The sequence below is a fragment of the Felis catus genome, chromosome E1 (assembly GCF_018350175.1).
Source record: "Felis catus isolate Fca126 chromosome E1, F.catus_Fca126_mat1.0, whole genome shotgun sequence".
NCBI classification, from domain to species: Eukaryota; Metazoa; Chordata; class Mammalia; order Carnivora; family Felidae; genus Felis; species Felis catus.
In genome coordinates, this window is record NC_058381.1 from 15,930,983 (window position 1) to 15,947,602 (window position 16,620).

General features: G+C 49.7%; 2 protein-coding genes across 4 annotated transcripts in view; one reads left to right on the top strand and one right to left on the bottom strand.

Annotated features, from left to right (window-relative positions):
* The first annotated feature begins 6 nt into the window (after window positions 1-6).
* On the top strand, window positions 7-7,429 carry MRM3 (mitochondrial rRNA methyltransferase 3). 2 transcript variants are annotated; one of them, XM_003996449.5, is made up of 4 exons: window positions 7-352; window positions 611-855; window positions 3,656-3,823; window positions 6,151-7,429. In XM_003996449.5, the coding sequence occupies exons 1-4, from the start codon at window positions 12-14 to the stop codon at window positions 6,687-6,689; spliced, it is 1,293 nt and encodes a 430-aa protein (XP_003996498.3). In that variant the 5' UTR covers window positions 7-11; the 3' UTR covers window positions 6,690-7,429. The 2 variants fall into 2 exon arrangements, with proteins under 2 accessions (XP_003996498.3, XP_019672936.2); XM_019817377.2 differs by lacking the exon at window positions 7-352 and having other exon boundaries at window positions 659-797.
* Window positions 7,430-12,332: 4,903 nt separating this feature from the next.
* NXN (nucleoredoxin) overlaps window positions 12,333-16,620 on the bottom strand; it is a 159,340-nt gene continuing 155,052 nt past the window's right edge. For both annotated transcript variants that reach the window (XM_023244495.2, XM_045045338.1), the window contains exon 8: window positions 12,333-13,940. In XM_023244495.2, the coding sequence (XP_023100263.1) occupies window positions 13,758-13,940 (183 nt within the window). In that variant the 3' untranslated portion in view covers window positions 12,333-13,757. The remainder of the gene's footprint in view (window positions 13,941-16,620) is intronic.

Below are 16,620 nucleotides of genomic sequence, written 5' to 3' on the forward strand. Positions count from 1 at the left end.
GGCGCGCTTCCATGACGCAACCCACGGGGCGAGGGAAGATGGCAGCGCGGTTGAGGGGTTTAGTTTGGGCCAGCCGGCCGCTGCTGCCGGTGGTCCAAACTTGGGAGCTCCACGCGCGGCGCTGGGTCCGGGCGCTGCGGCGGAGCCCCGTGAGAGTGGTGTCTCCATCCGGACAGGTGGTGGAACGGAAGCCCGGTCCTGGGAAGCAGCCCCGTAGAGCGGCGGCTGAGACCGGTCCCCACGAGCCGCGACGGAAGCCGTCGCTTCAGGTGCCTCCATCCCAGAAGCCCTGCACCTGGGAAGATTCGGGGCTTCGCTATGATAAGGCTTTACCCGGAGACAGAAGGCTGAGGTGACTTGTTCCTGTGACTTGTCATGTATTCCCGTTTCTCTTCCCATTTCTCTTCCCGCCTGCCAACCTCTTTCCTCCTTTTGGAGGACTTCTTCCACCAGAATCCATTGGTTTTTATAATGCATGGAGGGCAGAATAAGTGTTTTCCTTGGAATTCATTTGTTAATGTCTATGAAGTTCTTTCTGTTTGTTAAAACTAGGTGTGTCTCGGTAACAAGGATGCTGGTAATTAACCCGTCTTTTTGTTTCCACCCACAGCAGTGTAATGACAATTGTTAAGTCCAGGCCATTTCGGGAAAAGCACGGGAAGATCCTGCTGGAAGGTCGCAGGCTGATTGCAGATGCTCTCAAGGCTGGTGCTGTACCGAAAATTTTCTTCTTTAGCCGTCTGGAATACCTAAAGGAGCTGCCCATTGATAAGCTGAAAGGTGTCAGCCTCATTAAGGTGAAATTTGAAGATATCAAGGATTGGTCCGACCTAGTAACACCACAAGGAATAATGGGTCAGTGGTTACAGCATGTCACCAGAAGTAGAGACCTAGGATCATTTGTTCATAATTATCTTAAGGCAGCAAATTTTACTTAAATTCAAAATGTTATTGCCTAACCTTTTCTTGAGACACCCAGAAAAACACAGTTCTCAAATCTGTGCATCTTGTAGTATTTTCAGTGGAAGCTGAAGCCAGTTTTTTTGGTCATCGTTTGAATTATAATTCTTGAATATTATATATTCTCCTTGAATGTTACATATTTTTAGGTCACTTCTTCAACCAATAATGTCCAACTAAAATTTAAGAAAATGTTTACTAAAAGATTTAGGCCTCTATTTGCACAAGACCACTGCCAGTGTGGTGATAACCTTTCTGTTGTTGACCCCCTTATTCTAGAAGCAGGTGTAAGCAGTAAGCTGCAAGCTGTTACCCTGTTTAGCCCATTGAACAGGAAACTGTGTCTTCCTTTGGTTGACTCTGACTTAAGATTCTTTTTTTCAAGTTTTTTTTTTTTTTTTTTTTTTTTAATGTTTGTTTATTCTCTAGAGAGAGAGAGACTAGGGGAGGGGCAAAGGGAAAGGGAGACACAGAATCCAAAGCAGAGTCCAGGCTCTGAGCTGTCAGCACAGATCCTGATATGGGGCTCAAACCCACGAACTGTGAGATTGTGACCTGAGCTGGATGGAGTTGGACACTTTAACTGACTGAACCACCCAGGCTCCTCTAACTTAAGATTCTAATAGATGGTGGTGTCTGTTAGCACTTAGAAAGTCTTTTTTCTAAAAATTAAAAAAAAAAAAAAAAGGAAAAAGAAAGCCTTTTTTCTGAATATGGGAAGTCTAAATATATCTTTTTTTTTTTTTTTTAATTTATTTTCAACGTTCTTTATTTTATTTTTGGGACAGAGAGAGACAGAGCATGAACGGGGGAGGGGCAGAGAGAGAGGGAGACACAGAATCGGAAACAGGCTCCAGGCTCTGAGCCATCAGCCCAGACCCTGACGCGGGGCTCGAACTCACGGACCGCGAGATCGTGACCTGGCTGAAGTCGGACGCTTAACCGACTGCGCCACCCAGGCGCCCCTAAATATATCTTTTTGACATTGGAATTATATTTTTGATCTGAGAATTGAATGGCAGTAAATGTAGAGGTTTCTCTTGGATAGTAAGGGACAGCTGGGGTAGGAGAAGTTATCTTCCAAGATTCTAATGTTTAGGCCAGGGTCTGTCATACCAGTTGTGCATGTGTTTTCCTGTAGTGGGTAAAGTGCAGCTGTTAGTTGGGAGAGGAAATTTGGGGACTGTCTCTTATTCTGTAACCCATCAAGTCCTAGGGACCTGTGACCCTACACACAGAACTCTCCCCTAGAGTGGGGATTTGGACTGCTAAAGTCCTCCACCCTAAGTATCCGTGCTCTTGTTAGCTATACTTCTAATTCCCTTCTCTATGCTACAGTACAAGTATCATTCATTTTTATCCTGCTGGCCACTTGGGGCACATGTGTTGATAGCGGCTAGCCCATCCTGGACTTCTGTAGCCCTCCTCGTCGTCATGACTGCCTTTCACCGTTTTGTGTCTTTTAAAAATATATGTTATTTAGCTTACCCTTTTATTTCATATTTGAGAGGTGGAGTAAAGGGAGAAGGAGATAAGACTGTCAGGCTTCTGGCACATCTCTGAATCCAGTAATGTAAGTAGGGCCTCTAGCAGAGTGTTCTCGTCACTGCAGCTGTCCAGGTAGAAGTTAAAGGACTTCAAGGGGTGCCTGGGTGGCTCGGTCGGTTAAGCGTCTGACTTTGGCTCAGGTCATGACCTTGTGGTTCATGGGTTCCAGTTCCATGTCAGGCTCTGTGCTGAAAGCCTGGAGCCTGCTTCCGATTCTGTGTATCCCTCTCTCTCTCTGCTCCTCCCCTGCTTGTACTCTTGTCTCTTTCTTCCAAAAAAAAAAAAAAAATTAACAAGAAAAGAAGTTAAAGGACTTCTAAGGTCCCCTGCTGTTGTGACTCTTAGGTGCAGGATCTTTTTACCACATACAGATACCTAATAGGGAAACCATTCCCTTCCCTTCATTGATGGGTTAGGTATAGGTCTGTATTCTTGGTGTGAATAAATTGGAATAGCCTTTGGGGAGGACAGTTTAGCAGTATCTGTTAAGAGTGCTTGAGTCACCTGGCTGGCTCACTCGGGGGAACATGTGACTCTTGATCTCGGGCCATGAGTTTGAGCCCCATGTGGGGGGTGGAGATTACTTAAATATTAAAAAAAAAAAAAAATGCACACACCATATATTAATTTTACTTGCAAGTGTTTTTCATAGAGAAAAGTTTGGACATATGCATAGAGAGGTATACAGGGATGTTCACTGCAGGGTTGTTTATAACAGGGAAAGTGGAAAATAATCAAATTGTCAGTTGGGGAAGAACTAAATAAAGGTGGTATGTTCATGTTACAAAATAACATGCAACAGTTAAAATCAGGTAACTCCAAATGTATTGACAGTTTACAGGATAACACATAGAGTATGAATTTTGTATGTGAAAGAAAAAAAGCACCTGTATATGGGTAGACATTTATATATGTACGTAGATGCATGGAACAGGTTCTGAAGGGATCTATACACCCCCAAGATTGAAAACAGTTACGGGGAGGAGGTGTCACGGGCAGGACTTTTTGTATCAATTTTTTTCAATCAGAATGTATTCATGTAGTACTTACATGACTAAGAACACAGAAAGATTGATAAATATCTGAAAAGCCAAATTATCTCCCAGGTTCAAATCAGACAAGTGAACCGCCTGTTTTGTTTCCTCAGGGATCTTTGCCAAACCCGACCATGTTAAGATGACATACCCAGAGACTCAACTTCGCCATTTGCTGCCCTTATTGTTGATTTGTGACAATCTCCGTGACCCTGGGAACCTGGGGACGATTCTGAGATCTGCTGCTGGGGCAGGCTGCAGCAAAGTATTACTCACCAAAGGTCAGAGCACTTGTTTCTGAGTGGATTGGTTGGCCATTTGTAAGTGAGCTGGCTCTGTGGGCAGACATACATGGATTTGAATTTTGGGTCTGCCTCTTATTAGCCATTTGTCTGTGAGCAGTATTCTGAGTGTCATTTCCCTCATCTGTAAAGTGGGCATAACAGAATCTACCTGGTAGGGTTGTTCTGAGAAGTGAGATGGTGCACATGAAGTACTTAGCACTCTGCTTGGCACACGTTAGGTACTTCAGGAAATGTCAGTTATCTTTTAAGATTATTTTGACACCGGCTAGGTTATTAAAGAACTTAAAATCAGGGAAAGAAATACATGCCAGTTTTAACACTTCGAGTCCTTTATTTAATGATCTTGAGTTCCCAAATTGGGGGGCATATGAAGCCTTCCTAACTGAAGACATTCTGAATCCTGTAAAAGGAGTGTGAATATGAAATTGGGATGCATTTGCCTTAGCCTTAAGATGGGTCAGACATCCCCACACAAGTTAGCCTCTGAGATTTCTCTCTCCTGTCCTCAGAAATTGGGATGAGTAGGCTTGGTTCTAAACAGACTTGCCTAACAGCTGGGACACACCTAAAACACCTATTACAACTTGCAGGGATGGTGAGAGGGAGAGAGTTCATCGAAAACACTCCAGCTGTCATTCACTGTAAACTAATGACACCTGCTGCTGAGACTTGCCTCAGTTGCTCCTTTCACCCCTTCGTCCCAGTCACATGTTGTTGGAATAGATGGGAGCAGATGTAGAGATGGCAGCATGAGAGCTAGGTACCGGGGTTCCATCATCAGTACCCCGCCTACCCACCCCATTGTTGAGATCTCTGAGAGCTGGTGTGGTTTTGGAGATGTACCTATATAATCCAAGTGGTGTGTTTGCCACATTCATGGTGGTGGCTGGTGTATAGGACAAGGGGAAGGAGTAGGGAGCACTTGGCGTGGTGCCCAGTATGGAGGATGTGAGGATGAGGGGGGAAATCCCACTTTGTTCCTTACTCCCCACCAGGGAGAGGGGTCAGACTGGATGGCTCCCCTCATGAGTCTCGGCCCTCTTTTGTCCTCCCCGTTTTGCCTGCAGCCTCTTGACACACAGCCCAACTCTTCTCTCCAGTTCCCTGCAGTGATGGGGAAAGTCTGTGGTTGGCAGTCGGCGTGGGCAGTGTTACATTCTCTGTGTCTTATCTTCCTTTTAAAATTTGGCTTGCCCACTTACTCTGTTCTGAAGTTGGGTTACTTTTTACAGTAATTTCTAATGCAGAGAGTTGTGTTAACAAGTTAGGGGATGGTGGCAGACATGTGATGCCCTGGTCCTGCTGTCTCTCCCAGCTTGTGGTCCTGAGAAAGACCACGCAGAAGTGGCTGGGCTTAGCATGGGTCTGAATATAAAAAATAGTTCTTTTAGCCTTTTTTCTGTGGTGTGAGAGGGTGTGAGGGTGTGTGTGTGTGAGAGAGAGAGGGAGAGAGAAAGAGAAAGCTGTTGCCTTGGCTTTCCATGGATCACTGTAATTGCCTCCCACTTAATTTCCCCTCTCTAGGGTCTTCCCTGCTCTGGTGCAGATTTAACACTGAAGCCAAATGGGTCTTTCTAAAGCATAAACCAGATTCTGTCACTACTTTACTTAAAATCCTTTGATAGCATTATATTGTTTAATGGACAAAGTCCCAAACTCCTCAGCCTGGCATACCCACCCTCCTTTAAGTTGGTCCTTGCCTGCCTCCCTTTCATCTCCCGCTACACCCCCGCCCGCTATTGGCCTGATCGCTTTACTTACAGTTTTTGGACTGTGGCACTCTTCCCCCTTCTATAATTTCATCCTCTGCCTCAGCCTTTCTTTTGACAGCTTCCTCCTATCCTTCAAGATCCAGCTCACTGTCATGTTCTCTGGGACATTTTTCCTGATAGCTCTGCTTCGTACATGGGATTTTTGTTACCCTATTAATACTTCTTTTACCTCAATTACTGATATCGTAGTCACGTGTTCAGATGTTGTCCGAACACCATCGCCCATGATACCATGAGCTCCTGGAGGTTGGAGGCATTAATGCTCTTTGCCTCTCCTGTACAAGGTCTGGCCCAGGTGTATGGTAAGTGTTGAAGGGATGAAGAAAGTCTTGTTTAGCAGTAGCAGGAATTCATCCCTATAGTCCCTTTGCTGGATGCTGCCATAACTGGGGAGGCAGAGGTCCCAGCCATCCCGAAACTACAGGACATTTTTTGCTTTCTCTCCTCATCCAGAATTAATTTGATTTACTGCAAAGATCCCCTGTCTGGGATGGTTTATAATCTTAATTGGATCCTGTCTCTATTTTCTAGGCTGTGTGGATGCCTGGGAACCCAAAGTGCTACGGGCAGCGATGGGTGCGCATTTCCAGGTGCCCATCATCAATAATCTGGACTGGGAAACGTTGCCCAACTACCTGCCCACCGACACCCGGGTCTACGTGGCTGACAACTGTGGCCTTTATGCCCAGGCGCACATGTCTAATAAAGCCAGTGATTACGGCTGGGTATGTGACCAACAACTCTCGAAGTTACACAAGTATGAGGAGGAGGAGGAGGATCTAGAACCGGGAGCCAGTAAAGCCTGGCTCCCTGAAGTTGAGGTCCAGAGTTATGACTTGGACTGGACAGAGGCACCAGCAGCTGTGGTAATAGGCGGGGAGACCCATGGTGTGAGCCTGGAGTCCCTGCAGTTGGCCGAGAGCACTGGGGGCAAGAGGCTGCTGATTCCCGTTGTGCCTGGTGTGGACAGCCTAAACTCGGCTATGGCTGCAAGCATCCTGCTTTTTGAAGGGAAAAGACAACTGCGGGTCAGGGCGGAACACGTGAGCAGGGACAGGAGTTACCACTGAGAGGGATCTTGGAAGTCAGTCCTTGATTTGAGGTGGTTCCCAGCTCCTCCTGCGTTGTTAGGAGATAGGCAGAATATGGTAATCAGGCCATATTCAGGAGGCAAGAGGTGGGCAAGATGCCATTATATGATTACTGGAAAAATAAGAATTTCCATGAATTTATGCTTATCTTCAAAAGTAACAAGGGTGAGAATTCTTCCTGAGATGTCCCCCAGCTCCGGAGCCGAACTTCCTCTCGAGAGAGCCCGGAGAACAAGCATGACTCGTGCCCCAAGTGGTGGCAGAGTGGGATTGCTTTATGTTTAAGGGGAGGGGTTTTTGCAGGAACAATCTCTGGTTGGCTGTGCTCTCCCAGGCTGGTGCCCCACTTTGGTCTGGGCCTGGCCAGGGTCACACACAAATGTCTGATGCAAGTGGCCCACAGATTGTGCTTGAGACCCTCAATGCCCCGTCAGCTTTTAGAAGGTAGAAGAGCCCACAGCCTTCATACAGGGCTGAACCCACAAAGGCTCGTCCTCCAGCTTCACAGAGGCCATGATGCCTGTCACACCAGCAGGCTAGATCTGGGAGGCAGCTCAGTACTCCTGGAGTCTGTTGGCATTTGTTCTGTCAACACCTTGGAAAAGTGCTAAGAAAACGAGGTCACTAAAGGATGAAGCCAGTGTCCTGCAGCTTTGTCCCTGGATTATTGTTCCTGCTGATTTTTGTTACAAAATAAAGATCAATGACCGAACAACAAACCCTATGCCTTGTTACTGTTAAGAAAAACAAAACAATGCAAAACAGTATACCTGGCACATAATTCCAAGTCTACTTTATCACACTGGGTGAAAGAAGGAAAAGAAATTTACGTCCCATTCACTTCATAGTCAATGGCTTATATGCCATGCCTTGTGAGTTCTTTTTGCACATTTGTGGATATAATTTAGCAAAGAGGGCAAATTTTCCTTTCTTTAAAATGACTACAGGGAAGCAACCAGTGATGAGGCTCTGGTTTGTTGAACGATCATGGAAAGTCACTTTCTCAAATTCTTTGCAATTTTAAGGCCAACATTTGTTTTTTTGCCATTTCCCCGGAAAATAAGAATTAAAGAAGGAGCAGTATAGGACAGTACACTACACTGGCTGGAAGAGAAGCTGTCAGATGGTTGGCAGAGCGGCCCCTTGACTTTGTGTTGAGTGGAGCGCCATTGACGGTTTCTGCCACAAGGTGGCAGCCGCACTTTGAAACCACTCCCAACCCTGAAGGGAGGGATTTAAGTTATTGAGAAAGGATGGAGTGAGTCTCTGCACAGAGGGCATTTTGCAGGATGTTTGTGCTCAGAGGTGCTGAAGTTGGAGACCCATCCAGATTCTCATTCTCAGCAGAATCTGAAGCATAGATGGACACTGGGCCAAAAAACTAAGGGGGAAGTGGACAGAAGTGGGAAGCGGTTGCCGAGGGAAAAACCAGCATAACTTTTTCCTTTGAATGGAACCTCTGGGAAAGTAGCTCTGGACAAATGTTGATGTCCCCATACGCCTGGAACTCACGCTGGGAAGCCTCACCCTGGTTTGCAGCTTCAGGGCAGGCAGAGCGGCAGAGTCCTCTTCCCTTCCCCCAGCTCGAGGTGAAGATCCTGTCATTAAGGCTCAGAGGATGAGCAGACCTCTGGGGACTGGTTTCCACCAGTTTCACCTGTGACCTCCTACTACTTGCCCCATGGACCATCGAAACACCAGATGTCCCCTTCTAAGCTGAGCTTTTATTTATTTACTTAACGTTTTTGTTTTTGAGAGAGACAAAGTGTGATGGTGAAGCAGGGGTGGGCAGAGACAGAGACAGACACAGAATTGGAAGCTCCAGGCTCCAGGCTCCGAGCTGTCAGCACAGAGCCCAATGTGGGGCTCGAACCCACGAACCATGAGATCATGACCTGAGCCCAAGTTGGAGGCTTAACCGACCGAGCCACCCAGGTGCCCCAAGCTGAGCTGCTTTTACCTCCACTTTTGCCATTTTGCCACACGAAAACCCCAGAAACAGCACCACACCAAGGGTTCTGTGGCTAGTGCTGAAAACCAGCTGTGCTGCAGGGCCTGGGTGTTCCCTGGGCCAAGCCCTCCCCGCCCCCACTCACTTAAAAAAAATTCTTTTTTAGGTAACACTCACACAGACATCTTTAAACTCCAATGACTTTCTTCAGTGAATGCACAAAAGTAACAAGCTGGAAGTCAAATGAATGGATGAGCTGTTTATTGCTGTGGGCGACTTAAAGTCTGAACTAGCTTGCCACGTATGTCTGCAGCTGAGACAGCCTGCAAGCCGGGCCCTCCAGAGCCGCGGCCAACACTCAGAGGCCAAGTATGACTGAAAGTCTGAATACGCTACAGAAGGCATCGGTTCTCTTAACTACGTTTGTTTTCTAGGGGAGCCACCTTCTTCAGCTAAGGCATCATAGTCAGAGGGCCATCCGCAAAGCTGCTGCTGCTGCACAATGCAAGAAGGGAACAAAGGTTGGGGACGAGATGTGGCCGTGACAGCGTCTGGCCTCCCAGCCTCCCTCTTACCTCTGTGATGGGAAGGGGTGGTGCAACTGACTGCAGACTGGCAGAGGGACTTACTTCCACGTCCTGTGATGTCCGAAGGAGATTTCTTTTTTAGCCCTGGGTCCTAAGATCATGCCCCCTCTTGTATCCTTGTGCTTACCTGTGTTGGGTGACTGACCTGTGTGAAGCATGAACACCCAGGAACCCAGACTTGGGGCTGCCTGCCTCCTTTGGGCTGCACGGTCACCTACAGGCTTGGGGACAGACCTTCATGAGTTAGCAGGTTATTTAATAGAAATCCAGCAGTCCTTCAGAACAAGTCCTACCCAAATCAGTTACACATCTCCTAGCCTGGGAAGTACTGCAAGAGTCCAAGGGGCTGTGGAGACACAGTATGCCTTAAATGAAGCAGATTTTCTTCATGCTTTCACATTTGAGGCACGCCTAGGACACCCTAACGTTGTATTTCCCCCATTGGAAGGAGAAATCGCAGCCATAAAGTGGACCCAATGTAACATTTTCCTACAAACAGCCTTGGTTCCTGGAAACCACGTCCCGTGCATTATTTACTAACACTGGATAATCAGGAACGAAGCTAACAGACGACAGCCATTTGTCAACAGAGGATTTTCCTTTGAGCAGCCTGCTTGGAAGAAAGCCATGGCGACTCTTGCCCGCTGGGTGTTCACAAAGAGGGATACAGGTTCAGTGCTGGCTTCTTCAACACCGCCGCTTCAGGGAACTTGACAGACCCTGAGCTCTGGGCCTCTGGGTCAGTCCTCTGTTCACATGGCACCACCCAAAGAGGCCACAGAGGGCACTGCTGAAGTTCCCTACCGGCCACACGCAGCCGTGCCCAGTCCCATCGGGCGAGTGTGGGCCTGTTCCTCCTGGTCCAGGGAAATAACTTATGAACAGGATGTCCCCATGCCTGAGCCTGTGTGACTGAAGGGCGCTGGGCCAGCTGCCTGCTCACATCCCTCCCAGAGCCACGATTCCAAGTCTACATGCGTGCGCACACGTGTGGTGTTCTCCCTGAGCGGGCACTGCGACACCTTATTAGGTTCTGCTGATCTATTCTTGGACCGTGTTCTATGTCTAGATCATTGCAGAACTCCGTTTGCTACCCTGGAACAAGGCAGCAGGCGGAGAGAACAGCTTTTTAGTGTCTTTAATTAGGCAAGAGGCAAAAACAAAGTCTGGCTGAAAATTACCACTTGAAGTTTGGCTGAAGCCAAAACAGTTCTGGCTCCCTGTGCTTGGGTAAGTGAGAGCCATTGAATTTGAGGACATACTTGGAGATGGGGGGAAGCTTCTGGAAAGGAACTTCAGTTGCCCTCTGGCATTTACCGCTGCCCACCGTACATCCCGATTCCAAACACATACCCTTTTTCTTCACCAGATCTTTATTGTTGGGGACAGGTAAAAAAATCTCATCTGTTGTGAACACGAGTAGAGTCGGATCTGGAAGTCATTGTGGTGAGCACAGAATCTGGAACCCCAGGGTGGCATTTTTACAGCCACCTTCCTGCCTCAACCTACTGGGGCCTGGTTTCCCTTGCTGTTGATGGAAGCTATTGAATATATCACAGCTGGGGCTTTAACCTGCTTCCAATTAGTGACAAGAAGGTATTCTGGAGCTGCTTAAGAAGCAGCATCAAGAACCTTTGCATCAAGAACCTTTAAGATCTCATGCTACTGAAACGGGTTTTTACTGGCACTGGGAAGTGGTCCTCCCCCACCATTTCTCCTCAAAGCTGCCACTAGATAAACCTAAAGCTTTTTTTTAGTAAACCTTCCCAGTGACCTTAACCTACACACCCACTCTAAAAGGGGAATTCTGGTGCCAAGGATCCAATTGACCTTAGTGGCAAGTAGTTCTGTCAGCCCCGTACAGGTCACAGAAGAATCACAGATGACCTGATTTTTCTGCCACGTGACTTACAGGGACTCCTACCTGGACTTTGTTCCTTCTGCGCCAGAAGATAAGTAGTTGCTAAGAGAGACCACTTTTCCTCCAAGGCTATCATGATATAGGACACAGGCAGAAGTCCAAAGAAATCCATCTTCCAAGTAAGGTTGACCTCACCTTGTCCCCACACCCACCACACTCCCAAGAGCTGGCAGGCCTGGCAGTGGGGCATGTGTGGCGACAACCTCAAGTACAGCACCAAGTTCCTGAGCAACTTCCTGGGGCCCAAGAGAGAAAGCAAAAACCTGAGGGCACAGGCAGATGCTCACGACACCCACGTGGGCATCAAGGTGAGCACATTGCCGGGAGGCCCGAAGCCCTGCCCCAGTCAGGTTGCAGGACCAAGGAGCAAGGTCTGTAGGAGTCCAGCATCTGCCGTGCCCCTCAGCACACACACAGCTATCCCATGAGAAACCTCATGCCTTCAACCAGCACACCAGTACCAAGTACCAGGAAGTACGAAGGGTCCTGGGCAGCATGGCAGGCTAGGCAGCAGGTAGGAGCCAGGCTTGGGATGCAGCCATGATGGGGCAGAAACATGTTTGGAGAGGGATCTCCATTCCAGGGACTGTCCTTCCTGGACATCCTAGAAGACAACGTAGTTTGAGAACTTTGATATGGTGCAACACCTTGTCCCCCACACCCACCACACTCCCAGAGGAGACACTGGCAACGTTCCCAGAGAAGCCCCTCCACCCAGCATAGAGCTAGGGTTGAGGGTCTCCAACTGTTGCCCGTTCTTCACTGGGAGACCTGTGTGGGATTCCTGGTTTCTGCAACCGGCCTCCTCAGGCTTCAGAGCACTTGCTCCCCTATGGGGAGGGGATGAGCACCAGTGTCCACAAGAATGCCTGTGAGTGGAGAATCCGCCCTCCACGAGGGCAAGTGGAACCAGGAGAGATGCCAGCCAGAGCTCCAGCAGGGATGTCGGATGCACTAACCCAAAGGAGCTCCCTGGCCTCAGAAGGATCCGGCAGATGACCACGTTAGTTAGTTTCTGCTCTGAAAAATTCTGAAACATAGCTACTAGGAATCCAATGAAAGTCAAGAAGATCTTGTGTGTCTCCCCCCACCCCCGACCCCCCAGGGCCCAGCACCACAAGCAAAAAGATTTTTGTTATTAACCACAGGAAAGGCCAAGTCGATAATGTCCAGAGATGCCTGCTTTATTTCTTACTAGGTGATTGCATTTCAGGCTGTGACATCAAGTAACTGTCTAATTACCAGCTAACCTTGTACCTCTGAACTACAAAGCAACAGTCCAATTCAGCAAGGGGCAATGGTGTCAATAGCTGACCGGGGGCTGGGTTTTCTAAATCAGTGGTCTTGGCTGACAGAATGCTGTCAGTGGAGACAAGGGTGAGGCCTGCCATCAGGTGGAAGACCCTCACACCTGGTTGAGATAGGCCCAAATCCTGTGACTCCCTAGGTAAAGCCCCCACCCCAAGTCCCAAGGACACAGCAGTTGTTACTTTTGTTTCCTGGGATCCAAGCTACCTGAGCTTGCTCAGCAAAGTGGATCCAAAGCGTACTTTTAGTTGACATGCCCTCTGCTCGCACTGCCACCCTAGGATACAGCTCTTTCTGCAGGTTCTTAGGGAGAAAGCTAGGCTTCTGGTAATTTCTTGTCTCTTTTTAGTTCTGCTTTGAAAAGAAAAGAGGGATGACAGAGGTAACCAAAGGTGGTCACAGGCACTGCGGCAGAGTGGGCCGAGTGTCAGAGGTCTGTGCTGGGTGAGGTGGGGCACCTCCAAGAACACAGGGCTGGGTGCCTCTTCTCGGGAAGATGTCCGAGGGGAAGAATTAACAAAATTCCAAGACAGTAGAGGCTGTTTGTACAAGAAGGCAGAAACTTGGAGAAGGTAAGATCAAGGAAAAAAGATGTAAGGAAAAAATCACATGGTAGGAGCTCAGAGTAAGCAATTACTACATGAATCATTACCATAGCTACTCTTTCTCACCAGAAAAGAACACAAGCTTCCTTTGAGATCGTGAAATCCCCGGCCCAAGAACCGACTGCCAAGCTGGTGTGTTTCCCTCACACCAAGAGGGAGAGTCACTAGACGAAGTCACTTAGGAAGGGATGTTCTCACCAGCAGCTCTAACCTGAGGCGAGCAAGGCTGCGGCCCTTTCCCTGCTCCACCTGCATGTACGTGTGTCACTGAGCTGTCCTGGGCCCTGCGTGTGCATGCTGACACCAGAGGCCGAGCCAGAGCACCAGCGCACTGTCCCTTCACGCTCGCTCGGCAGAAGAATGCCTGGCAAACACTGCTCCCAGAGCTAGTGACTGAGAGTGTGATGCAGTCCTGGCTCTGGCCGGGTTATGCCAGCCCCGTGAATCCCAGGCCGAGTCTCCAAACATGGTGGGTTCTTCTGCTGCTGAGAGGATGTGCACCTTAGGGTGCTAGCTGAGGAGTTAATGCAGAAAACAAGGCACCACAGAGAGGTTGGACACTTGGGTTGTGTGATTCAGGACACGCCGGAAAAGTCCAAGGGTGGAGGGAAGAAAGGGGAGGAGGAAGAGGAGAAGACCGAGTTTTAAATAACGTCTCCTGAGGCCGGAGCCCCACTAGATGGGCTCTGGTTTGAGCTTTTCTGCTAGGAAGTCATTCACAAAGGCCTCCACAATGGCAGGGGTGATCTCCTCCACGTCCATCACGTACTTGGCCCGGGCTGACATGTCCAGAATGGTGAGCAAAGGGGCCGCCTCGGGCAGGTTGGTGTAGTCTCGCAGGGAGTCAGTCATGTCATCCTGGAAGTCACCAGAGGGAGAGAAAACAGTACGTTTTCAAGAAGGAGGCTAGAGAGTCCCCAGAACGCAGCCACTCCATTGTCCTGAGGAGCGGGCGGCCGTCCAGAAACGATGGGCTCTCAGAACAGGGAGCAGTGGACTCTGCCCTGCCTGGGGGAGGGGAGGGTGCTTTATAAAGTCCTCTCTGCATCTCCCCAAACCACCAGAGAAGTCCTCTTTCTTCATTAGCACAAAAGCAACTTTAACATGCCCTCTGCTTTGTAAAAATGTGATGTCTTCTGATCACTTACTTTTGCAACTGCCTCTCAATTATAGGCGGCCCCACTATGGATATCTGAGGCCAACCTGGCCAACCTTCAACTCCGGAACGTCTTTAACGGAAACAGATCACTGTCCCCACCCCACCCCTGAGGTTTTGGGGGTGAAACTGCACAGCCAGTAGAAAAGACAGGGCTACTGCAGTACTTCCTGAGGCTTACATGGCTGGCTGCATTTATCATACATTCCCAGTGACTGTCCAGATGAATTTGCCTTATTAAGTAGAACGGCAAACCCAGAAACCCAAAGATAGGAGACAGACCTGTACTGGAGCAACCATTTGAGATTACCTTTCGTGCACCCAACCCCCATTTGGTAGAGAACGGGAAATGGACTCTACATAGCCACCCCGACCCAAGTCACCCTGCAGAGGAAGGGCCTGGGGTATTCCTGGCCTTAAACGCTGGCGAATAGGAGGTATGAGATTTACTGCTCACTGGTTTCTGAGACAAAAAAAAAAAAAAAAAAACAAAACATTCCATTCTCAAAGGGCAAATCTTTAGGAAGATGATTAGTGATCGTCTTTTCTCCCTCCCCCAGAAATGGCATGCACTTCCAGCAATGGCGATGAGGGATTCAGCACCTCTGGCACTGTTCACCCAGCTCAGGCCCTCCATGTGGGTTAATAAACAACCTTCATGATAGACAGAGGGGAGACACCTGGACAAATACTGTGTATCGAATTCCCATTAGGAGGCCTTGGCCAGCTGAGCACAATGCTGCGTCCCCTCCCCTCTCCCTCTGTGCAAACCACAGGGAGATGAATTCAAGTCTACTAAGGCTTCAGAAGGGATGACCTCCACCTGGCAGAGTGGAGGGGATCAAGATAAACACCCTTAGCCCCAGGAGGAGCGGGAGAGGGCTGGAGTCCTGGCTCAGAGGTGCTTGGTCAGTGCTTGATGTTCCCACACCCCAGGACCATCCCCTTCCACACAGCCTTGCTTCTCAGTCCAGTTCTGAGTCCGAGAACTGGACTAAGACAGCTGCCAAGGTCAGGATCCCAGGTGAAAGGCACAGGAAGGACGAGGTGGCCAGGTGGCAAGATGGAGCAGTGGATGACCCTGTCAGACCCTCCTCTGTCCTAGACCCTTCCCTCCAGGCCTGGGCCTGGCCACCTGCCAGACCACGTGGGCAGCAGGAGGGACATCACTGCCTCTGGTCACGTTCAGTCCTCTGTGCCACCTACTTAATGTGCGACTTTGAGAAGTCATTTTTGTGAGTCCAGGTCTTGTCCCCTGCAAAATGGGTCTAAGAGCAGCTCGCACAGGGGCAAGGCGTGAGCAGTCTGTGCTCTCGAAGCCTCACTCATCTGTGAGATGGTAATGACCCCATCCCCAGTCAGAGAGGTGAGGAGCAAGTGGGATGGTGCCGGTGGTGCTTGTCTTGGTGCCTGCTACACAGAAAACCCGCAAATGCGCCTTTTCAGCCATATTTCTAAAGCAGTTACTGGAGCTCCCCAGCCCCAGCCCTGCCCCTGCTGTCCTGCACCCATCTTTTCTGTCTCAGCCATCTGAAAGGGGTTAGAGTTCAATAAATTCAGAGCAGCTTCCATTTGTGCTTTGTGTAGAGCGGGCTCGTGTAGCCCCAAGGCAGGACCCTGTGAACCTGTTTTGTTCCCTCCGCCCCACGGCAGAGCGGGGTGACTTGAGCTGCCTGTGAGGGACCCGGTGGGGCTTAGGAGGGGTGGCTGTTGAGGAGGTGATGAATGGGTGGTGGTTGGGGGTCTGGCCTCATCACCTCTCCTGGGATCCAGACAACACAGCATGAAACGAGCGCTGGGCTCTGACCAACTGGGGATGCAGATGGGTGGCAGGAGGGCAGGGGGCTTCAAAAAGCGTGTCTGTCAATAGCTTCCGGCCGGCGCCTGGGGGTGGGGGGGGAGGGGAGGAGGGGGGAGGTGGCGGAGCATGCGTGGACTGGCTTCCTGGGGGCGGGGACTACGGCCATCTTGCAGGGATTTCCCCCATCTGCAGGATGGAGGCTCAAGCACCAGGGTGGGACAGGCACCCGGCTGAGGCCTTCTCACCCTGTGTAAAGTCCTCCGCTCAGCCCATCCCAGCTGGAGGCCTTCAAGGGACAGGTCTTGGGCGAAAAGAGCCTGGGACAGCAGCAGTTTCCCACCTGAGCACCCTCCCTGGGCTGGCTGGGGAACTGCAGATCCGAGTCGAGGCCCCCAGTCAGGATGCCTGCGATGAGGGAGAGCCCACTTTGCAGGTCAGGGCGGAGGGACTGATCACAATCTTTGTGGCTGCCACTCGTGCTGGCGGCCTGGGTAGTAGACTGCCAGAGGCAGCGCTGTCCCGGGAGGGCCTCCTGCTGCTCTGAGGCTGCCGAGCAACAACGAAAGGGAGGAAGGTGCAGC

Coding starts and splice junctions, on each gene's coding strand:
- MRM3 (XM_003996449.5), top strand. CDS start 12: ATGACGCAACCCACGGGGCGAGGGAAGATGGCAGCGCGGTTGAGGGGT. Junction 353..610: donor CCCGGAGACAGAAGGCTGAG/GTGACTTGTTCC, acceptor TTCCACCCACAG/CAGTGTAATGACAATTGTTA. Junction 856..3,655: donor AACACCACAAGGAATAATGG/GTCAGTGGTTAC, acceptor TTGTTTCCTCAG/GGATCTTTGCCAAACCCGAC.